This window comes from Suricata suricatta, chromosome 7 (assembly GCF_006229205.1).
Source record: "Suricata suricatta isolate VVHF042 chromosome 7, meerkat_22Aug2017_6uvM2_HiC, whole genome shotgun sequence".
Taxonomy (NCBI): Eukaryota; Metazoa; Chordata; class Mammalia; order Carnivora; family Herpestidae; genus Suricata; species Suricata suricatta.
This window is the reverse complement of record NC_043706.1, coordinates 5,052,222-5,077,223: the sequence shown is the minus strand read 5'-3', so window position 1 is coordinate 5,077,223 and position 25,002 is coordinate 5,052,222. Positions and strand designations below refer to the sequence as shown.

Sequence of the window (25,002 nt, the reverse complement as noted above, 5' to 3'; positions counted from 1 at the left end):
TAAACAAGATAGGATGACAGGCTATGACATGAAACACACCAGAACTGATGAAAAAACAAAATCCTCTTATCTATGAGCCTTCCAAATACAGCTCACACTACACGAACGGAGTATCTTATCGAAAAAAGAAAAGTACACCACTGTTTCTGAGTTTGTACCAATTCTAGCACAGGCAGTGCTCAAGGCATTCATAACAACTAGAGAAAGAAGGAATGGAAATATCACACAGTGGCATCCAGTTTCTTCCTAAAAAGCACTTATTTATAAAAATGTAAACTTTCTATGTAGGTATGTTGGTGCAAATTTACTTTAACAAAGTCTAACTTGGCTTGCTCCGCCTCCGTGGCCGGGATACCGGACCAGGGAATCCAGGTGGGGATGGTGTTGAGGTACCAGGTTGAAGTGTTGTATTTTGCAAAAACTGCTGAAATTGCAGGAATTCGTTCTGAGACCATTTCTGTGCCACAGGAAATAAAAGCAGTGCAGCTGTAGAATGAAATAGAAGCACGACATCCTGGATTGGCTGTTGTCAGAAATCAGGTGATTTTTGCTGTCCATCAAGTGTATGCCGAGCTTGGGGATCAAGTCCTCTGGTCAGTCAGGAGACGAAATTGCCATTATCCCCACCATTAGTGGAGGGTAGTGCTCTTGAGCCACTCGGGTGATTGAGGAAAGATACGAATGAAGTTGAAGAGAAATCTAAAGGTATAATAAAATTTACTGCTGAGAAACTCTCCATCGATGAAGTCTCACAGTGGTGGTTTCTCCACTCTGTGGTGCAGTATCTTTGTTTGTAGAGACTATAAGAAACAGCTTTGAAGGGAAAAAAGTCATTAGCCTGGAATATGAAGCATATCTACAGATGGCAGAAAATGAAATCAGAAAAATTTGTAGTGACATTAGGCAGAAATGGCCAAACACATAGCAGTGTTTCATAGACTTGGCTTAGTTGCAGTGTCGGAAGCGAGCATTATCATTGCTGTGTCCTCGGCCCACAGGACGTCGTCCCTAGAAGCTGTGATCTACGCCATTGATGCTTTAAAAGCCAAGGTGCCCATATGGAAAAAGGAAATGTATGAAGAATCATCATCATCTTGGAAGAGAAACAAAGAATGCTTTTGGACAGCCAATGATTAACTCACAGGTTTTTTAAGAACTAAAATTAAATTTGGTAAAGTTTCAAAAAAACAAAACAAAACCAAAAACAAAGTCTAACTTGTTGTAGAGTAAGTACTGGTTGCATATGTCAGTATTTTAATTTCTAGTGGAGTCCAGCTCCAGAACGTCCAGGGTTCCCTGAAGGATGCACGGTGTTGGTAAGAAAGTGAGAGAGCCTCATGTTTCATTCTCATCTACAGGCAGACATCTCTGTACTGACTGCGACTCAGCTTTATTTATGCTTAAGTGTGTGGGAAACAGCACAGAACTGGCATTTACCTTAGACAATGATTTCTGATGACAAATTTCTTTGGTATGTAAAAAATTTCCCAGAACATACATTTGTAGAAGACTCATACATATCCTTTATCAGTAGTGACTGATGTAGGGAATTTAGGTGCTTATCAAATAAGAAAGGAGGGTATTTAACACATTTATATACAAGACAGTGCTTTTAGCATAGCAAAGGCTATGCTAGTTTGTTCTTTGTGAGCAGGGATGAGTAGCCTATTCTCCTAAGGGGAAGTATAAGGAAAACAGGATTCTCAGGAAACACAATGTCTGCTCGCATGGTCATGAAAGAAGAAGTTCCTATGATAAGATCCCCGGACAAGGTGCAATCAGCATAGATTAGAACAGAATAAAGAGAGAAATAATTCCAGACAGCAATCAACAAGGTGCCTGTGGGATGGTGCTCCAGCAAAATCAATTGAGTGGGGGTAGATACGGGTCATCATCTGATGGCAGGAGGTTTTGCAAACCTGCCTTAACCTCAGGAAGAAAGAGTATTCTCAACTTGTGAGTTCAGAATGTCTCCCAGCATCTCCTTTTTTATTTTTAAATGAAGTTAATGGAGCTCAACGTTTGCGCTGTAAACCTCTCGATTAGTTAAAGAAACAGGGAACAAGGAACAAAATGAGCATCACACTCCAGCCACCATGCCAACATTTGTCAGGAGTGAAATTAACCCGAGCGCTAAAGAGATTCTGTAACCCTTGCAGAAAGGAAGTTGCAATCTGTGCAGGAGAGATAAAGGTAGAAGATGCATTAATAGCCTGGATCTGTTCATGAAGAGTCTGGACATCAATGCTAAAATTAGAAGGGTCCCAAATGCCAAGTAGATGATATTGGATATTCTCCCAAGTGTGGATGGTATCATTATGTTGGAGAGAAGTAACACAGATCCAAATATAGTCCTTGTGACTTCGAAGAGCCAAACGAGATTTTATAAAATTTAATTCATTTTTGACAGAGTACTTTCTCTACCAATGCATTAACCTTAGTATCCAATTACCTGTCAATTATTCCCTGAGTGGCCAAAACAAAAGAGACATTTTTTGTCAACTGGTTAACAGGTTGGGCTGTAGGTACCTCCTGGACAAGGGTGACATTGGAAGCAGCTACAGACCCTATCATGGCAATTCATGCTGTAATGCCCAATAGTAAGGTTCCGATGAATCGCTTTGGACGTATGAGAGCATATTTGATCTCCTGTATGACCTGCAAACCCATAATCAACATACCAAGTGATATTCAGTATTACAGGTAGCATACCATAGGAGGTTGTCAAAATATCATCAAAACCTTATTCCATTCTCCGGAGAAATACAGTTAGTTAGAACACACCCTGTACATGTAGTAAAGTAACGTTCATCCATTTTCAATTTGACACTAAACCTTCCATGGGTCATATTAGAATGCAGGAAGGCATAGGGTGCTTGAACACAGGCAGTGACTGCATAATTGGTAGGAACCTTTGGGCAGGTCAATATAATAAGACCATTGCAGCGACAAGCTGCCAAATGTTAGTTTGTTTTATGAGACTGCCATCAATAGTACTTGTTAGCAGAAGAGGTACCCATCCATTAACATGTCATCTTTAATTGATAAGGGCCTAGGTATAAGAGTATCTGACGAAGAGTATATGGGTGAGCTTTCTTTTATTATTTAAAATGTTTTATTTCTTTTTGAGACAGAGAGAGACAGAGAATGAGATGGGACGGGGCAGAGAGAGAGGGGAGAGGGAGAAACAGAATCCTAAACAGGCTTCAGGGTCTGAGCTCTCAGCACAGAGTCCAATGCAGGGCTCAAACTCACAAACGTGAAATCATGACCTGAGTCAAAGTCGGAAGGTTAAACGACTGAGCCACACAGGCACCCCAGGGGTGAGTTCTTTACATAATACCTATAGTTAACAGAGGGCATGGGATTAGACCAATCACTCATTGTTTAGTGTATATTAAATAATAACCTATTCCCAGAGGATACATAGAAGACCACCAACGAGGATAACCTTTAACATCAATGAGTATCTAGATGTTGTCATTTGAGTTATCCTTAGAAAGAGTCTGAAAAGGAGGTGGCTTGTTGCAGCGAATTAAATTTTTAGGAATGGAATGTTCATCATCCAAAATAGGGTCTAGTCCTGCGCTGCCTGGGGTGCTCCATAGACCTCAGAGACAGATTGAAATTGGTGAACCGACTGTGAGGGCTGAGGGATGTTGCCCCAATTAGTGCCGTGGCCGGGTGCTGGCCCCTCAATCTCTTCCCCTGTTCCTCAGATTTTTTGGAGATTGGTTCCCGGTGGTTGGACAATTTTGTGAAATATAGATTTCTAATCTTTGGCCCAGTGAAAGCCCTTTGAACCTAAGGCACATAGTTCTGGGCACATTGTTAGTATTGATGACCTGAGGAACAGGTGTGCTTCGCAGAGAGGTAATTGCTTTTGACCTAGGGCGGCCTCTACTGAAATGTCCCACTTGCCCAAAGAATAGCAATTTGACATTGAGGAAGGTGTTTTGCTCTTTGTACCTCTTGAGTACCCGAAGAACCTGACATATTGAGGGTCTGTTTCTCCCATTAAAGCTGCTGCGAGAGTCAGGCCTTGGATAAAGGGGGAACTTACATCTGTGCATTGTTTGACATAATCAATTAAGGTGGCTCTCTTTGTCATAAGCCGAAAAAAAGGTGGCAAGCAGAAAAGGCATTTTCAAATGCTAGTTGTTTAATGAGAATGTCCACGGCCTGAACACTAGTTATCACTCTTCTAAACAGCTTGTATGAGTCTAGAAAAAAAAATCCTTATAGCTTTCATCTGATCATTGTTGGATTTCTCCCATGGTAGCAGCCCTCCCTGCCTGTCGCGCCTGACAAAGGTCTCCATGCGTTATAGGCACAATCAGTGACCTGTCGCAAGGTGTCCTGGTCAAGACACATTGGAGCTTGAGCACTGTCCAAATCACCCTCACCTAGAAGTTTCCCGAGGGTAATGTCTCTATTCGTCTTTTTATTTACTGCTGCTTTTTTCTAGCTAGCTCATCATATTCTGCTTTCCACAGCAGATATTGGCCTCCTGACAGACATGCTTCTGCAACCTGAATCCAGTCCTAAGGCGTCATCCAACGGGATATTGGGGCCTCTAGAAATGGGAGTGTATAGGATGCAGGCAGACCATATTCGACGCAGGTAGTCTTTAGTTCCTTAACAATCTTATAGGGAAGAGGTTCCCAAGAAGGGTCCCTATCAAATTCTAACTTTAGAGCAACGGGGAAGCAGCAAACAAAATCTGTATCTCCTCTTTTGCGGCCTGCCTAACGGCAGATCTGAGCTCTACTCCTTTTGAAAGTGGCATGGGAGGACGAGGCCCAGATGGAGGCAACGTCCCTGTCGTCTGAACGAGGAAAGCTCAATTGTGTGATGTTAAATTTGAAACCTTTGTAGTGGTGGCATGGAGGACAGTGCCTGAGTCCACCTAGTTATCATTTGGAGGGGCTTTGGGCTTGAAGATTCCAAAAAACTCTTTTGAGGGGTCTAACACCCCCTATCTAATAGTCCACACAGAAAGAACTTCGACTGGGACCTTTTGAGGTCCTTGTGAAATATCCTATTGTCTAATATCATCCTCAACCTGATTCCAGGTATCTAGGCTGAAAGTTCCTTCCTCAGGGAACCAAAAGCACTGTTTTTGAACAAAATGTAAAAATCAAGCAATTTTTTCAGGGCATACCTTTACTCCTTCTGTTGTTAGCATGTTCCGTATTATACCTATAAAGAGTTTCCCTTGCTTAGACTCTTTATGGCCCATACCTTCTCACAAACAGTTCAGTGCTTATCCACCAACTAACCCTACTTACCTTATGTCGGGGAGTCAGTGGCACCCTATAGTGGAATCCTAACCATCTCGCCTAACGCAATGACAAAGACTTAAAGAGAAAGGCTTATCTTCAGGTACCTGTTCAGGTGCCACTTGCCCGAGTCACGCTCCACCCTCTCCAGGGGTCCCTGAAGGATGGATGGCATTGGCGAGAGTTGGACTACAGAGCCACGAGATTCTTTCTGATCACCAGGCAGGCATCTCTGCTCTGACTGAGACTCAGCTTTGTTTCTGGTTAAGCGTATGGGGAACAGCACAGGAGTGACATTTGCCTTAGACAATGATTTCTGATGACAAATTTTTTGCTAAGAAAGAATTTCCAGAATATAGATTTACAGAAGCCTGGTGCATTACCTTTATCAACAGTGATTGATGTAGGTAATTTAGATGCTTATCATATAGGGAAGGAAGGTACCTTAGGCGTAATTCAAGACAATGTTTTTAGCATACCAGAGCCAGAAGGTAGTTCTTCGGGAGCAAGGGTCAACAGCCTGTCTGCTTAAGGGGGAAGTATAAGAAAAACAGAATTCTCAGGAAACACAATGTTTGCTCCCATAATCACAAAAGGAGTTCCTACAATAAGTTTCTTCACAAGGGGCAATGAGCATTTTGGGGCCAGAAAACTGGGACAAGTCACTCTGGATACCAATCAACAAGGTGCCTGTGGCGTTTGTGCTCAAGCCAAAACATTTGAGTGGGGGTGGATATCAGTCATCATCTGATAGCAGGAGGCCTTGCAAACCTGCCTTAACCTCACAAGGAGTATTCTCAACTACTGAGTACAGAATGGCTCCCAAAAAGCACATATTAAAATTAATTATAGCTAGGTAAAACCCATTCACTAATACAGAAAAGCCCCATGTGTTTAAAGTGGTAACTTTCTGTTATTCCCTACAAGTATTTTGGTGTAATGTCTGAAGAGAGTGACTGAGGTGCTGCATTCTACTTGATGTCTGTAACATTAGTGACATTTGATGTTCAATACTTCTGTAAATCTATCCTTCCAGTTACTTTCTTCTATGCCCTCTTTAGTGTCTGCTAGAGTGTAATTTAAAATGTGGTCTTTCCTCATTCATTACATGTCTAGGGTTTGCATCAAGGGAGCATTTTATGACACTGAGCAAAGATTGAATTCGCCGTAAAGGGGAGGCCACTTTCTTTCCACTTCAGTTTTGCTCCTATGTGATAACTACAATGTTGAGTACGTTGGGACGAACAAGGAGAGCCTGCCACGTGGTTTACATTTCTATGGTTACTCTCCACTAGGAATTCTCTGATGTCCAGTAGGGGCTGAAGGCCACTTACAAGCACTGACATTCTTTTAACATTTTTCAAGCCTCTCTCTTATATGAATTCTGTGATGTTTGGAAAGTATTGGCCGGTGGGGAAAGGCTGGCCACACTCTTCACATTGCTATGGTTTCTCTTGGGTATGCATTCGGTGATGTTGCGTAACTTGTAGGCATTGACGAAAGGCATTGCTACATTCTTCACATTTGTAAGATTTCTCTCCAGTATGAATTCTGAGATGTAGAGTAAGGCTTGAGTACTGGCTAAAGGTCTTGCCACATTCCTGACATTTGTAAGGTATCTCTCCAGTATGAATTCTGAGATGTAGAGTAAGGCATGAGTACCGGCTAAAGGTCTTGCCACATTCTTGACATTTGTAAGGTTTCTCTCCACTATGGATTCTGAGATGTAGAGTAAGGCTTGAGTACGGGCTAAAGGTCTTGACACATTCTTGACATTTGTGAGGTTTCTCTCCACTATGGATTCTGTGATGCTCAGAAAGGCTTGAGTGCCTTATAAAGGACTTGCCACATCCTTGACATTTGTAAGGTTTCTCTCCACTATGAATTCTAAGTTGTTCAGAAAGGCTTGAGGGCTTGATAAAGGCCTTGCCACATTCTTGACATTTGTAAGGTTTCTCTCCAGTATGAATTCTTTGATGTTGCGTAAGGTTTGAGTGTTTTAAAAAGGTCTTGCCACATTCTTCACATTTGTAAGGTGTCTCTCCAGTATGAATTCTGAGATGTAGAGTAAGCCTTGAGTGCTTGCTAAAGGCCTTGCCACATTCTTGACATTTGTAAGGTTTCGCTCCAGTATGAATTCTGAAATGTAGAGTAAGGCTTGAGTGGTGGCGAAAGGCCTTGCCACATTCTTGACATTTGTAAGGTTTCGCTCCAGAATGAATTCTGACATGTAGAGTAAGGCCTGAATGTTGGCGAAAGGTCTTGCCACATTCTTGACATTTGTAAGGTTTCTCTCCAGTATGGATTCTGAGATGTAGAGTAAGGCCTGAGTGTTGGCGAAAGGCCTTGCCACATTCTTGACATTTGTGAGGTTTCTCTCCAGTATGAATTTTGAGATGGTGACGAAGGCTTGATTGGTTGCTAAAGGCCTTGCCACATTCTTGACATTTGTGAGGTTTCTCTCCAGTATGGATTCTCAGATGTAGAGTAAGGCCTGAGAGTTGGCGAAAGGCCTTGCCACATTCTTGACATTCGTGAGGTTTCTCTCCACTATGGATTCTGAGATGCAGAATAAGGCTTGAGTACCGTGTAAAGGTCTTGCCACATTCATGACATTTGTGAGGTTTCTATCCACTATGAATTCTGTGATGGTCAGAAAGGCCTGAGTGCCTTATAAAGGACTTGCCACATTCTTGACATTTGTAAGGTTTCTCTCCACTATGAATTCTAAAATGTTCAGAAAGGCTTGAGGGTTTGATAAAGGCCTTGCCACATACTTGACATTTGTGAGGTTTCTCTCCACTATGGATTCTTTGATGTTGAGTAAGGTTTGAGTGGTTTATAAAGGTCTTGCCACATTATTCACATTTGTAAGGTGTCTCTCCAGTATGAATTCTGAGATGTAGAGTAAGGCTTGAGTACCGGCTAAAGGTCTTGCCACATTCTTGACATTTGTAAGGTTTCTCTCCACTATGGATTCTGAGATGTAGAGTAAGGCATGAGTACCGGCTAAAGGTCTTGCCACATTCTTAACATTTGTAAGGTTTCGCTCCAGTATGAATTCTGAGATGTAGAGTAAGGCTTGAGTGCTGGCGAAAGGCCTTGCCACATTCTTGACATTTGTAAGGTTTCTCTCCAGTATGAATTCTGAAATGTAGAGTAAGGGTTGAGTGGTGGCGAAAGGCCTTGCCACATTCTTGACATTTGTAAGGTTTCTCTCCAGAATGAATTCTGAGATGTTCAGTAAGGCCTGAATGTTGGCGAAAGGTCTTGCCACATTCTTGACATTTGTAAGGTTTCTCCCCAGTATGGATTCTGAGATGTAGAGTAAGGCCTGAGGGTTGGCGAAAGGCCTTGCCACATTCTTGACATTTGTGAGGTTTCTCTCCACTATGGATTCTGAGATGTAGAGTAAGGCTTGAGTGGTGGCGAAAGGCCTTGCCACATTCTTGACATTTGTGAGGTTTCTCTCCACTATGGATTCTGAGATGTAGAGTAAGGCTTGAGTACCGGCTAAAGGTCTTGCCACATTCTTGACATTTGTGAGGTTTCTCTCCACTATGATTTCTGTGATGCTCAGAAAGGCTTGAGTGCCTTATAAAGGACTTGCCACATTCTTGACATTTGTAAGGTTTTTCTCCACTGTGAATTCTAAGATGTTGAGAAAGGCTTGAGGGTTTGATAAAGGCCTTGCCACATTCTTGACATTTGTGAGGTTTCTCTCCACTATGAATTCTGTGATGCTCAGAAAGGCTTGAGTGCCTTATAAAGGACTTGCCACATACTTGACATTTGTAAGGTTTCTCTCCACTATGAATTCTAAGATGTTCAGAAAGGCTTGAGGGCTTGATAAAGGCCTTGCCACATTCTTGACATTTGTAAGGTTTCTCTCCAGTATGAATTCTGAGATGTTGAGTGAGGTTTGAGTGGTTAATAAAGGTCTTGCCACATTCCTCACATTTGTAAGGTTTCTCTCCAGAATGAATTCTGAGATGTTCAGTAAGGTGTGATGGGGTAATTAAGGCCTTGCCACATTCTTGACATTTGTAAGGTTTCTCTCCAGTATGAATTCCGAGATGGAGACGAAGGTCTGAGTGGTGGTTAAAGGCCTTGCCACATTCTTGACATTTGTGAGGTTTCTCTCCACTATGGATTCTGAGATGTAGAGTAAGGCTTGAGTGGTGGCGAAAGGCCTTGCCACATTCTTGACATTTGTAAGGTTTCTCTCCAGTATGAATTCTGTAATGTAGAGTAAGGCTTGAGTGGTAGCGAAAGGCCTTGCCACATTCTTGACATTTGTAAGGTTTCTCTCCAGTATGGATTCTGAGATGTAGAGTAAGGCCTGAATGTTGGCGAAAGGTCTTGCCACATTCTTGACATTTGTGAGGTTTGTCTCCAGTATGAATTTTGAGATGGTAACGAAGGCTTGATTGGTTGCTAAAGGCCTTGCCACATTCTTGACATTTGTAAGGTTTCTCTCCAGTATGGATTCTGAGATGTAGAGTAAGGCTTGAGTAACGTGTAAAGGTCTTGCCACATTCTTGACATTTGTGAGGTTTCTCTCCACTATGAATTCTGTGATGCTCAGAAAGGCTTGAATGCCTTATAAAGGACTTGCCACATTCTTGACATTTGTAAGGTTTCTCTCCACTATGAATTCTAAAATGTTCAGAAAGCCTTGAAGGTTTGATAAAGGCCTTGCCACATCCTTGACATTTGTAAGGTTTCTCTCCAGTATGAATTCTTTGATGTTGAGTAAGGTTTGAGTGGTTTATAAAGGTCTTGCCACATTCTTCACATTTGTAAGGTGTCTCTCCAGTATGGATTCTGAGATGTAGAGTAAGGCTTGAGTACCGGGTAAATGTCTTGCCACACTCTACACATTTGTGAGGTTTCTCTCCAGTATGAAGTCTGTGATGTTTAGTAAGGCCTGAGTGCTGGCTAAAGGCCATTCCACATTTTTGACATTTGTAAGGTTTCTCTGCAGTATGAATTCTGAGATGTAAAGTAAGGTGTGAGTGCTGGCAAAAGGCCTTGCCACATTGTTCACATTTGTAAGTTTTCTCTCCAGTATGAATTTTGTGATGTTGAGTTAGGCATGAGTGTTTTGTAAAGTCCTTGCCATATTCACATTTGTAAGGTTTCTCCTCAGTAGGAATTCTGAGATGTTGACTAAGGTGTGAGTGCTCGAGAAAGACCTTGTCATATTCTTTACATTGGTAAGATTTCTCTTCAGTGAGAACCATGTGATGATAAGTGACATTTGAGTTCTCTTTAAAGGCTTGGGTGCATTCTTTACATTGGTAAGGGTTCTCTCCAATATGCATGCTCTGATGTCTAGTAAGGTTGGAGTGCCTAATAAAGGCCTTGCCACATTGTTGACATTTGTCAAGTCTCTCCCTAATATGGATTTGCCTATGTATATTTAGTGATGAGCAGTCCTTAAAAGTTTGACCACATTCTTCACAGTTGTAGGACGTCTCTCCAGCATGCATTCGCTGATGTTTAGAAAGTGTTGAATGCCAATGAAAGACGAGGCCACGGTCCTTATAAGTGTACCTTTTCTCTCCAGTACCATTTGTCTTATGTCTATTTAGTCTCAGTGACTGACTAAATGTGTTTCCAGAGGTATTACTTGAGAATGGGTTTTGTCCCACACAAATTGTCTCATGATCACCAACACTGGAGGACAGATGCAGAGCGTTCCCATGTTCTCTGTATTTATAAGGATTGTATTCCAGATGCGTACTGTTCTGTATGATACGTTTAGGTCTTTGAGACAAGACTTCTTCACCTTTATTATGTTCAACATGGTTTTCTGGCAAATGAGTACGCAGATGTTTTTTAACGTTGGAGCCTTGGTTAAATTTCGTCTCAGATTCACTGCAAATAGCAATTCTATGTCCATTCGAAATTGTCTCGTAATTTTGTTGGGGTGACCTCTCTCTGATGTGCCCCTCAAGTTGTTTCCACTTAACACTTTCTTCTTCAGTTTTAAATCTATGATTCTCAGAAACAATTGAGTGAAATGTCAGTCCAAGTCCATTTTCAAATTGGGTCAAATACTTATTTTCAACACAAATGAGGTCACTTTCCTGATTTTCAAAATCTTCCTTCAACAAATATTTATGTTTGAATATGTGATTTGAGTTTTTGGTTACTGAAACACACATCTTGACAGAAGTAGCTAACTTGAAAGGGCAAGTTTTGCCAAATACTTTATATTGTTCACCACTTGGGGCACTGAGATTCTTTCTATGGGCAGATGTCGCTGCTTGGGTATGGCCGTCAGGATATGTTTGATGCCCTTCACTCTCCCCATTGCTGACCCGGTCTATCAGTAACTGGAAATTCTCAAGGGTACTATGTTCCCCTGTTGGCACTTTTTGAAGAGAATGTCCTAAGGACGACGTTCGCAGGAAACTCTGGGTGCATGGTGAAGATACAGCTGAAAGATACAAAATAACAGGAAACTAACATCATCCCATTTAGTACTCTCAGATGAACACACTGTAGAGCTCTATTACATAATCTTAAAAGCAATCAGAAAATGTCAGTCAAAATTTGAGAGGGAGTCATCAGGACTTGCACCCTCCATGGACAGAAATCTTGCACAGAACACACCGACCACATAGCCTAAAAGAAAATTTTGTAGTACTGTCGTGCTACAGTTAAATCATTTTCCTATGCCTCAAATAAACAGGAAAAGTACCACACGAAACCAAAATTACCACAGAAGAAAACGTTTCTACATATGAAATCAACAAAATAGGATACAACCACAGGACAAATCTTTCAGAAAGTATCAACAAAAGTGATAGACCTTTCAGTCAAGGATAAATGAAAGAGAAGGACCAACGTTAGTTGCAGCAATGCAGTGAATGTAGATGCATTATAGCAGGCACTGCCGAAATGAAAATGTGTACAAGTGGAAACGGTGGAATAGTATATGCCCATGAATTGATAGCAACAGATGAGAATGAAGTCAAAAAATAACATAACCACCTATACTCCATCATGGAGAAAAAAAATCACTACTGCCGACTAGGTTTATTGAAAAGTAATTGAAAAATTAAAAAATAAAACACGAAAAGAAACAAATAACTAACTCCAAAGTAGAAAAAGTCCTATGTCCAATCATTTCACTTCATGAGAGAGTACTTTAAAAACTCAAGTATTCCCAAGGAGTGAAGAGAACGGAATATATGAAATTACTCTCTGTGGTAAACAGCATTACCAGGTAACCCAATCAAAGGAAAACACTACTATAAAGAATACCAGAAACTCATATGATAACTATCTCAGTTCACAGACTTCATGGTGTATAGAAAACCTTAATGAATCCTTACATTTATTTTGTATTATTTTGGTCAATATATTATTTCTGCTATGTATTTACGACTTTCAATTTTCCTATTTTTTAATTCTATAAATACTTCAGATAAGGAAAACAATGACAGAAAAAAACATGACACCAAAAGGATTAGAAAAGGAAGACAGCTGAAATTTAGTAGTGGAAGAAATAACAATGCAACATTTGCAATTATTTTATTTAGAAACAAAAATGAGAGGTAAATAAAACAGACCAGAATAAAAAATAACATAACATTGAAAGTAATGCCCAGTTTAGGAGAATAATACTGGCATAGCTTCAAAGACATATGAAATGATATACAGACAAGGCAAAAACCACGAAGGAAATCCACTCGGGTGGTTGCTTGCTCAGTTGGTCAAGCGCCTGACTTCAGATCAGGTCTTGATCTCAGGGTGAGTGAGTTTGAGCCCTGTGTTAGGCTCTGTGCTCACAGCTCAGGGACTGCACTCTGCTTTGAATCCGAGTATCCCTGTCTCTCAGACCCTCCCCTGCTCATACTCTGTCTCTCACCTCTCTCACGGAAAGAAACATGTAAACAAGAGATTTCCACTTAGTGCCTAAAAATGCACAAGTTTCTAATACTGAAATAGGACTCTTAAGCTCACTAATTCAGGCATCTTCTTAGACTTATAAGAAAAATTAAAGTTGAATTCAAAATAAAAAATCTCTCGGCACAGAAAGGCCCAAGATCACATGCATTCGTTGATCACTTCTAAGATGTAAAAAATTACTAAGGATAATCTTTTCAAAATCCTATAAATAGTCAACGAGTGGAAATATATTCAAAACTATCCTGTGAGGCCAGCATTCCTCTGACATCACGCAGAATGAACACATTATAAAACCAAAATGTTTGGTTGTCTGGTAGAAGTCTTGCCACTCTGACTTTTTTTAGACATCCAGTTGCATGCCATTGGTTTTTCCGTTTCCTCATGGTCAAGCTGCAGGTATCTTCATGTCTAAATGAGTCTCCTAAAGGCAACAAACAGTTTCGTTTCATTGCTTTGCTTTGTTTGTATGATTTTGATACTCCTGCATTTGGATGTCTGTTTCCTTCCAGGATTATGAAAGACTTCTCTTATGTCTTGAAATAAATGTTCTGTGTCCTGTTCTCTCTCTCTTCTCACTTCCATAATACAAATATTATTACATTTAATGTAGACTCTGATTTCCCTATGTCAATACTACTGTATGATTCTTCTCTGGTCTTTTGCTTAGATTCATTATTTTTGTTTTCATTTTTCTAGGTGACACAGTCATTCTTCTCTTACTTCGAACATGCTGTCCACTAGTATACCTGTTTCCAATGTGGTTTTTACTTAAAAGAAAAACTATTTACTTTTTGAAAGATATAGAGAGTAAAAGGAGAAGAGAGGGAGAGAGAGAGGGAGAATAAATCCCCATTATCCTACAGGAAGTCACCACACAGACAAAGATGGGGCTCTATCTTAGCTCCCTGGTATGGTTCACACTATTCTTTTCTCAACAGAGAGAGTATCCTTATGACTGTTTGCTGCCTTACATTCTCCATCAAGCATGTTACTAATAACTGTTTCAGTTAAATTTCTCTTCATGGCCATATCTTCCTGTTGGACTTTCGATGAATTCTTCTGTCTTGGCATTTTGTCTAAGGCTCTGCCTTCCTCTGTATGTTAGAAGACACAGTTATGTCTCCTGCCCGATCAAATAAGCCAGTGGTCTGCAGATGCACTCTGTGACTGCTATGGACAGTGTAGGATCCCTGGCCTAAACATGGTAAGCAATAACTAGGGACGCTGTGGTCTGCTTGTAAATCGAGACCTGACATCAACTCCACCTGAACTAAGGAAATAAAAGGCATCAGAATCGGCAAAGAAGTCAAACTTTCACTTTTCGCAGATGACATGATACTCTACATGGAAAACCCGATCGACTCCACCAGAAGCCTTTTAGGACTGATCAATGAATTCAGTAAGGTAGCAGGGTAAAAATCAATATACAGAAATTGGCTGCATTTTCATACACCAAAAATGAAGCAACAGAAAGAGAAGTCAAGAAACTGATTCCATTCACTATTGCACGAGAAACCATAAAATACCTAGCAATAAACTTAACGAAAGATGTAAAAGCCATGTATGATTAAATCTATAGAAAGCCTATGGAAGAAATTGAAGAAGATACAAGGAAATGGAAAAACATTCCATGCTCATGGATCGAAAGAATATACATTGATAAAATGTCATATTACTCAAAGCAATCTACACATTCAAGGCAATCCCCATCAAAATTGAGGCAGAATTCTTCTCAAACCTAGAACTATGGTAAAAGTCATATGGAACCACAAAAATCCTCGAATAGCCAAAGTAATATTAAAGAAGAAAACCGAAATGGAAGGCATCACAATCCCAGACTTTAGCCTCTACTACAAAGCTGTCAGCATCAAGACTGTATGGTATTGGCACAAAAACAGACACACAGACCAATGGAATAGTATAGAGAACCCAGAACTAGACCCACATATGTATGGCCAATTAATCTGACAAAACAGGAAAGAGTATCCCAAGGAAAAAAGATAGCCTCTTTAAGAGATGGTGTTGGGAGAGCTGAACAGCAACATGCAGAAGAATGAAACTAGATCACTCTCTTACACCATACACAAAAATAAACTCAAAATGGATGAAGGACCTGAATGTGAGAAAGGAAACCATCAAAACTATAGAGGAGAAAGCAGGAAATAGCCTCCTTGACCTCAACCTCAGCAATTTCCTACTCAACACATCCCCAAAGGCAAGGGAATCAAGAACAAAAATGAACTTTTGGGACCTCTTCAAGATAAAAAGCTTCTGCAAGGCAAAGGAAACAATCAAAAAAACTAATAGGCAACCAACAGAATGGGAAAAGATAGTGGCAAATGGCATATCGGATAAAGGGCTACAAGGAACTCCCCAAACTCCACACCCGAAAAATGAATAATCCAGTGAAGAAATGGGAAGAAGACATGAATAGATACTTCTCCAAAGAGAACATCCAGATGGCCACAGAAACATGAAACGATGCTCAGCGTACCCTCATCATCAGGGAAATACAAATCAAAACCACACTGAGATATCACATCATGCCAGTCAGAGTGGCTAAAATGAACAAATAAGGGGACTATAGATGCTGGCAAGGATGTGGAGAATCGGGCACCCTCCTACTCTGCTGGTGGGAATGTAAACTGGTTCAGTGCTCTGGAAAACAGTGTGGAGGTTCCTCAAAAAATTAACAATGGAAGTCCCCTATGACCCAACAATATCACTGCTAGGGATATTCCTAAGAAATAAAGAAGTGCTGATGCACAGGGGCACATGGACCCCAATGATCATAGCAGCACTTTCAACAATAGACACATCATGGACTGAGACTTTATTATAGTCTGTGAGTTCTAACATCTAAATGCATACTATTAATATGCAGGAATGCTAGGATACACATAAATACATTAAATTACTTCACCATTGAACAAGGGAACACATTGTGGAAATTTTAAATTTTGGTTAATAAAAAGACAAATGAACTTCTGATGTGAAATAAAGGATTAGATATTGTCACGTGTGGGAGGTATTCTGTGTTATTTTGAAATTTCTGAGACTTGATTTTGTACAATTAAGATTTCAGCCTCTAAGACATTGGCAAGCAGAAAGCAGAAAACATGTAAGCTCTGTCTCCAGTGTTCCTGGGATTTCTGCATCAAACCCCAATATGCCCACTACTCTGTCGACACACTAGTCACAAGAAGCCAAACAGAATTTAGAAATGTCATAGAGGTCCTCAAATTACAGAGATACCCTCTGGGGCTCTCAAAGCAATGGAGAAGCTCTCACATTATGGAGATCCTCACTGGGGGAGTGGTTGGTGGACTTACACTGGAGCAGAAATACTGTCCTTGGAGAATCAAAGAACATGACAGGCCAAATAGCAGATGTCCCTCTGTGAGAGGGAAAGACATAAAACGGGGCTTCACAAACAATTTTCCATTCAAGGACAGCTCCTTGAACTACACTTCAAGTTCTATCTCCCCCCTTCCCACTGGCACCTCACCTCGTCGTCTGCTCTTTCCCACCTACCTGGGTGTGAGGCTACTGTCTCCTGTCTCTTCACACCCCACAGCTCCTTCTCGTGCTCCAAAAAGATGACCAGGTCTGGTTTCGATACAAGGAGACCTGTTTATCAGAAAGAAGGAGTGTAATTATTGCTGGACATTCGACCTTTCAACCGAGTACTGTACTCAGTAGACAAGAGAGGACATGGGAGAATTTTAAAAAATGACTTCCCAAACGCTGTTGCCGCAGAGGGAGCCTCTTCAGAACCTGCAAGAGGAGGTACAAATACTCCCACATGACCTCCTCTCCAAGGACACCAATACAATAGGCTGTAAAAACTGGAACTGAGATATGGGCAGTACAATTCTATGCCACTCAGTGTTTAGAATTGCTATGAATTTACAGAAATGATGGTGGTACCTGACAAAAAGGGAAGTTGAAGCTGAAAAGGAATCCTCATGTTATTTCCCCACATCTACAAATCCCAACATTCTTCCCTTACTGCAGGGATCCGGATTCCAGTCGTGCAAAGAGGAAGCTGCCAAGAAAGAGTCTTCAAAGGAAGGAACAAAACCCCGAGTGTGGTTTGGAAATCTGGAAGGAGTGATCCTCACCCAAGAAGAGGAGGTGCCCATAGGTCTCCAGTATCACATCCGCGTACAGTTCCCGCTGTCTGTGGTTCAGGCATTCCCATTCTTCCTGAGAGAATTCTAGACCCACATCCTGGAAGGTCAGCCGTCCCTGCAATAAATAACAGTTATCCAGTGGCCATTGGCAGTGTTCATAACGGTACCTAGGATGAAAAAGGCAGTTACTTTCACCAGGCAGATTCCAAGAACTGACCTTCACTGCTTACCTGCTTGTACACATTGACCAGGGTCACTCATTTTACTTAACCACTTTTTTCTCTATTTTACTTTTAGCAAAATACCCTATGGACACAGTTTCCTGTGATGGACAAGGAAAACATTCAACAAAATGTAAACCCGGCCCTTGGGCAGGCCCATTTTGAGATTAGCCCCTGACTCACACCTTTGCACATGGATCATGGAGTTGACTCATGCAGTGAGGACAGTTACCTTGATCTCCTTGTAATATCAAAATCTCCACCCAAGGAGGAGCACAAACCTCACTTACATAAGACACAAAGTATGTACCGAGGTGTTCTCCTCAGGCACATGTGCCACCTTATGTCCAGTGCTACCTAACATGACAAGGCTCCACTTCCTAATTAGCCACTGAATCTAAAATAAAAGGAAAACATCTCACACACATACACACACAGACCTTGATCTCCGAGTCTCTTATTTGCATGGTATTCCTTCTGATCTCCTTATTGGCTGGAAATCAGTTTTCCTTTGTGTGGTGACAAATCCCCTTGCTATACTTTCATCTCGGACTCTAAATAATTTCAGGATTTTCAGACACACAAATATGTCAATCATGTGATTTTGCTTTTCATTTTCTGAAATTATAAAGCAGTAAATAAAAGGGTATTTCTGTGACCAGATGTGGAGTAAAATAAAAACTTCTTTCTTTTTTTTCTCTTACATATTCTATCATGTTTTGCTGTTTTCTCTCCACCTGGTGATGAGACTCTTTCAGAGGCAGAACTTCAAGGGGACAGATGGTTCTTTCTACTCAGGGAAAACTCCCATATGTTAGCAACTCTAGAGACAGCTGCTTTAGCCTTTCCTAATTCCTACTAATTTCTCACCTGACCAACCTTCACTCAGCGGTAGGAATGTCTCTATGCCCTTATTCAGCAGGAAGAAGTTACAGCAGATGAGACCTTCTATCTTTAACAACCGTAAAGATATAAGGGTCAAGGGGGGAAATGACGAGGGACACAAAGTCAAGAGACATGTAGCTTCAATTAAAATTCCTTACACCTTGCAGCTCAATGATACACACCTGAGACATGCAAACATGCCCTTCCTCGAGGAACACATAGCTGCTCTAGGGCCTTAATGTTTATTTTGTTATAAAATCCTTCAGACAGGCAGAGTATTACATTCCTTTAGCACTGGGCTGCACGGTGGAAGGAAACTAATTTTAAGCTACATTTCTTTTGCGTTTGTTCTCTTCATCAAAAACTACAAGCAAAAAGCAACTCTGAAGAAAGAAACTTGCAGGTCAAATGTGATGGTTTCTCAACACTGCTCAGTAAATCTAAGAGCTTTAGGGACAATGTAAGGAAAGGTCAATATTATAGGGGAGACATCTGACAGAGAGCACCAAGCCAATTAAAGAAGTGAACAGGAAATAACTAAAACAAATTGCTATTACTGTCTAAGACACACCAAAGGACACATAATCACTGGAATGTTCTGTTTCAATGGATTATCAATCTAATGATGAGCATTCAGTGGATTTACACAAAGTTCCATCACATATCATGTCAGTAGAGGCTGCTTTGTGGCAAACAGGTTTGAGCAATGCATTATAGAGGGGCCCACAGGGACCACCTGGTTGAACAGACGCAGGCCAGCAGGGGACCCGCCTCAAAATATCTATAGGCCCTAACTAACTAACTAATAGCTATGTACAACCAGGAAGTATTACCAAATAAGGGCAAATTCCTTAAGTCACCATACCTCCTCACCTTCCCCCTGCAAATTCATCCATATTTTAATGCCTCCTGGCATCAGCCACTCCTCTGCTGTGCTGCCCCCCACTACCTCAAGGGTTCTTCAGAAATCTAGTGTCTTATTCTGCCACAGGTGAATTCTGTTCACCACCCATGCCCTCAGTGTCCTCAGGATCATCAACCCGTATTTGGGAGCCCCATCTCAATGGAGGAAACGCCACATGGAGACACCTGTTTCCAAGTCCTGTCATGTCTATTATGTTTTAAACAGAGTATCTTTTTCCCATTTTACAAACAAAGACCACCCCCCCCAACCCTGGCATGTTTCCATGTCCTGTCATGTCTAGTATGTTTTAAACAGAGTATCTTTTTCCCATTTTACAAACAAAGACCACCACCCCCAACCCTGGCTGTTTAACATTCCAAAATATTTTGGGTCTCATATGCATCCCTTGTTTTTTGCATTTATTTTTTGTTGCAAAAAGGTAGTTTTGTTATACCAGGAGGAGAGGACATGCTGCCACCAGGTGTCACAATGGGGTTGTGAACGGTGACTGGTCATATACGGGGCAGTTGGGGGAGATAAAGGCAAAAGGGAGGCCTCCAGAAGGACTCTCATTTGCTTAAGAGGTTTCCTAACAAACTGGACACCTTGTATTTTTCATTTTCTTAATCCTGGTATAAAAAGAAATAACTGAAGAAGGAACGGTTCTCCTTTACTGAAATCCCAGGACCCGACCCCCTTGGCAACAGGAATCTTGGACTCAACGCCTTCCCATTTGGATCTCTCCCAAGGAAAATGTTTGCAATACATTCAGGACTTTATTTCAAAGTGACCAATGTTGATGCCACAGTGAAAGCCTGGTGGAAAATGTAGAGAAATCCTGGTACATACAAGGGAGAAGAGCTCTAAACACCTAACCTTGAATATCATTTCTGAGAAGGTTTGAAAAATTAGGTGAAAACATGAGGCAGAAACATCACAAATACAGAAATCCACATTTGTGATTTCTACATCCATGAAAGTTGAGAGGAAAAAGAGGACAAGGCCTCCAAGCTGGCACTCCATGCTTACCTGATAGCTGACCATTTCTTCTGTCCACTCGTCCTGCAGATTTCGTTCTCAGGCGAATTTGTGGAGAAATCACAGCTCCATCAGGAGAAATGGACTTAAAGGCACCAAGAGAACTTCTCACCAGAAACGTGCTCACTGGTCGGAGGACCTTCAAATACAATAGGGCCCAGCTTCCTAGATTGACAGGTCGTACTCCAGCCAGTCCAGAGGTTCTTTAAGGAAGAAGGGTGTCTGGGAGAGAGGGATGAGAGAGCCACGAGATTCTTCCTGATCACCAGACAGGCATCTCTGCACTAACTGAAACTCAACTTTATTTATGGTTTAAGTGTATGGGGAATAGCACAGAAGTGGCTTTTGCCTTAGACAATGATTTCTGATGATTAATTTTGTTGACATGTAAGAATTTCCAGAAAAATAGATTTGTAGAAGACTCATACATAATTTTGATCAATACTGATTGATGTAGGTGACTTAGATGCTTATCATATGGGGAAGGAAGGTATCTTCAGAATTCAAATACAAGACAATGTTTTTAGCATAGCAAAGGCAGAAGTTAGTTCTTTGTTAGCAGGGATCAATAGAGGGTCTGCTTAAGAAGAAGTATAAGACAAACAGGATTCTCAGGAAATGCAATGTGTGCTCACATAATCACAAAAGAAGTTCCTACAGGAAGTTCCTTCACAAGGTGCAATCAGCATTGTAGGGCCAGGAAAAAGGGACAAGTCACTCAGGATACAAATCAACAACGTGCCTCTAGGGGTCAGTGCTCAAAGACAATTGAGTGGGAGTGGATATTGGTCATCATGTGACAGCAAGAGGCCTTGCAAACCTGCCTTAACCTCACAAGGACCAATCTCAAGTTGTCAGTTCAGAATGGCTCCCAACAAACTTCACTGTTGTTTTTTTGCTTTCTATGCAGTAATTTTTGTAAGTAACCCTCTATCTTCCTGTTTCCTTGCCTCAAACTTCTCTTCTCTAAACTGCTGTAATTTTATTTATTTTATTACCTTTTTATTTTCTTTTGGAGAGAGAGCAGGAGTAGGGGAGATGGTCAGAGGGAGGAAAGGAGAGAGGAAGCGGGTAGGAGGTGGGAGGGAGGAGAGAAGGGGTGCAAAAGAGAGAGAGACAGAAAAAGATAGAAACAGAGAGAGAGAGAGAGAGAGAGGGGGGGGGGGGGGGATTGATTCCCAAGCAGGCTCTGTGCCAGACACAGGGCCTGATCCCAATACCTGGGGTTCATGACCTTAGCTAAAATCAAAGGTCAGAGGCTCAACGAACTGAGCCATCCAGGAGCCCTTAACAATGCTTTCATTATAACACATCCTATTAAATTCATACAAATGTTATGAAAGAAATCATTTTTGTTGGCTATTGTTAAGAAGCTGTGAGGTCCAGAATGCCTGTTTCTCCATCCCCATCAGGTACTCCTAGAAGTACCTCTTATTTAATACAATCCTTGCATTTGACCCACTGTATGAGGTTTTTGGGGCGGCTGTAACACAGTATAACCAGCTGGGTGTCTGAAAACAAGAGAAATCCACCCTGTCAGAGTTTCGGAGGCCAGAGATCTGAAATCATGCTGTCAGTAAGGTCCCGCCCCTTAGGAGGCAGGGCAGAACCCTTCCTGCCTCTTCTGTGCTCCCCCTGCTGGCTCGCAGTCCTACCCACCCCTGGACTTGAAGCTAGGAAGCTCCCATCTCTGCCTCTCTTGTCAGCTGACCTTCTCCATGAGGGTTCTCTGTTCTGATTTCCCTCTGGTTATGAGGACCTCAGTCACACTGGATGAAGGGCCCATCCTACTGGCTGTACCTTAACCTGCGTCGTTCTGAAGGGCCCTATTTCCAAATAAGGCCACACACGTTCCAAAGGTAGAGAGGTTAGGCTGTCACCACATCTTTCTGGGGGGATACAGACCAAACCATAACACTGTATTTTGTACTTTTCAAAAGTTGGGTTTTCTGGAATCTGGCCCCTGTCCCCTTACTAATTCCAGGAGGACCTAGAGCAGAAGGCATTTCTATGTGTAAGGGCGAAAAAATCCAAATATCTAACGGTGAGAAGACAGGATACTGGGGGTTTCCTTTCCTTTCTGCAGGGTAAGTCAGACCAAGGTGGATCGACGACAACATTCCTGAGCACATGTGACACCCATTCCGGATCATGACCCTTCGTAGAACGACCAAGTTTCAATGGCATGGAATACAGCCCTGATCTCCCTTAATTCCAGCACCCTCTCTTGACAAAGCAGGTGATGAACTGTTCAGGAGTCACACGCCTCCACCCTTGACCTGCCCACGCCTAGAGAGAGGTGTCAAGAAAAAGCAGCTCAGAGAGCAGCTTGGGGAGAGGCCTGCCACTGCTCCCGCATCTACAAGGGGCTCCCTGGCATCTAGATCCTCCTGAAACTAAAGACATGGAAGGAAATCTAGATAAGACGTTCCGCAAGGGGCGAAGCCAAGAATTCAAAAACATAGCAATTTTTCAGCTCCGTAATCTGTGCTCTCACTTTCTTTAATGGAAGCTGATAAAGTAGAAGAAGTTAGAGTAAACCTGTGCCAATCAACACAGAGGACTATCCAGGAATTTACTGGCAACACAGGTAATGCTGTACAATGACAGTATGAAATGACTCCCTAGTAGGAAATCAAGAATTAAGGGAAACAAAATCCTGCATTGGACTTTAAACACAGGAAGGACAGTGGTGTGGAATGGGGAGTAGCAGATTCCATGTGGCTCCAAAGGGGACACCAGGAAAGAAGTGGGAGAATATGCAGGCAGACAAAGGGCCACACCCCACCTGTCAGCTTTCTAAGATTTATCCTGGTGAAAGAGTGGAAGAGGAGCACAAGAGGTTTCCTCTCATCACATCCACCGCACTAATCAAAGAATCATGGACATTAGGGTGAATACCACCAGGCTGCAGGAGGTTAGGCAGCTTCGTAGAAGAAACAGTATCTCTGTACACGGCAGATACACAGATTGTAAGGCACGGATGAGAGATCCAGTCCCCAGGTGTCTCCAGAAGTATTACAAAGTAGAGATGGAGAATAAATCTTTCTTTTTATTCTAAGCATTAATTTATTTAGTTTGAGAGGGAGAGAGAGAGAGCATGTGCACGAGCCAGCGCGCATGCACCAGAGCAGGGGAGGGACAGAGACACAGGGAGAGAGAGAAAGAATCCCAAGCATTCTCTGTATTGTCAGCACAGAGCCTGAATTGGGGCTCAATCTCAAGAGCTTGAGATCATGACCTGAGCCAAAGTCAAACGCCCAACCGAGCCACCTAGGCGCCCCAACAACAGTCCCTGAAGAAATCCAAACATCCTCCTCTCCAGAGTGTGCCAGACATTCTGAGCAGGTAAAATGAACCTATTCCCACACTCCCGGAAACAAAACTGCCCCAACACCAAGAACAAAGAGTAAACCTTACAAAGAACCAGCAATGAGAGACAGAGTATTTCAACCCCAGGAAGAACAACTAGCAAGGCAGTATGATTTCCAAGGCCACACCGCAGATGCCAGAAGATAAAGGAGGTAAGACATCAAAGTGCTGAGGGACAGAACTGCCAGCCTGGGACTCAGAATTCACCTAAGGGGCATCCAAGAGAAAGGGCGAGTGTGGCTTCCTCAGCACATACACTAAACTCTGAGGGTTCCAAGATTAGCATGGCCCTTGTGCAAGTATGACATGCAAATTCGTGAAGTATTTCCTATTTTCTGTGCTATGTTGCATGCATCACATTGAAAAAATTCAACTCAAATAAAAGCTCAAATAAAAATTGTAAAAAAGCGGGACAATGAAACAACGATGTTTTACGCAGACACGGAGTCTGCCACCCATATATTCCCACTAAGACAGGAAGGAAAGGGATGCTGAAGAGAGGGGATGGAGGAATCGGTACACGAGGAACTGAATAACAGGAGTCATAAAAAGATGTCATCTAAACAAGAATGTTAAATGATAATAAGCAGATGAGGGAGGGGGAAATAGAAATTTTACGTACATTAGGGTCTTACACAGTTTGGGAGAAAAATGGAAATATTTATTAATCTGAGATTTTTTGTAATAAAAGAAAACCTGCAGGTTAAAAATAAAATGAGGTGCCTGAGAGGTTCAGTCGGTTAAATATCTGACTTTAGCTCAGGTAATGATCTCACAGATCGTGGGTTCAGGCCCACATTGGGCTGTTTGCTGACAGCTCAGTCTCCTCTCTCTCTCTCTCTCTCTCTGCCCCTCCCCTGCTGGCACTCTGTCTTTTTCTCTCTCAAAAATAAGTAAACATAAAAAAAGGAAAAGAAAAAAAAAGACAAGGAGGGTGAAGATGCTGAACTAAGAAAATATTTCGACTTCCTGATAGGTACAAATACAGGAGAGAGATGGTAAAGATAACGGTTCTAAAGGGAAGACATCTTCAGAGATGATTTTGAAGAAGTTTGCAAAAAAGGCAACTGTGTGTTATATGGACCAGAGGACAGTGAGGCTACACATCCTATACTTCAGTTTAATGACAAAAGAAAAAAAAAAAAGGTTAGCTCTTCGGACACTCCGCACTCCAGAATAGCACCACCATCCGAGAAAGGAACAAGCCTCCCCTCCTCATCACACGAAAACACATCCTG

The 25,002-nt window shown here is 41.8% G+C and overlaps 1 protein-coding gene and 2 pseudogenes across 1 annotated transcript in view; 2 read left to right on the top strand and 1 right to left on the bottom strand.

The window, feature by feature from the left end:
• Window positions 1-378: 378 nt before the first annotated feature.
• On the top strand, window positions 379-697 carry LOC115295656 (annotated as a pseudogene).
• Window positions 698-5,487: 4,790 nt separating this feature from the next.
• The window catches only part of LOC115295643 (zinc finger protein 91-like), a 71,178-nt gene continuing 51,663 nt past the window's right edge, over window positions 5,488-25,002 (bottom strand). Inside the window, 5 exon segments of the mRNA XM_029943735.1 lie at window positions 5,488-6,996; window positions 6,998-11,730; window positions 16,743-16,838; window positions 17,333-17,459; window positions 20,384-20,614. Coding sequence (XP_029799595.1) covers window positions 6,643-6,996; window positions 6,998-11,730; window positions 16,743-16,838; window positions 17,333-17,459; window positions 20,384-20,398 — 5,325 coding nt within the window. The 5' untranslated portion in view covers window positions 20,399-20,614 and the 3' untranslated portion in view covers window positions 5,488-6,642.
• On the top strand, window positions 24,001-24,100 carry LOC115297303 (annotated as a pseudogene).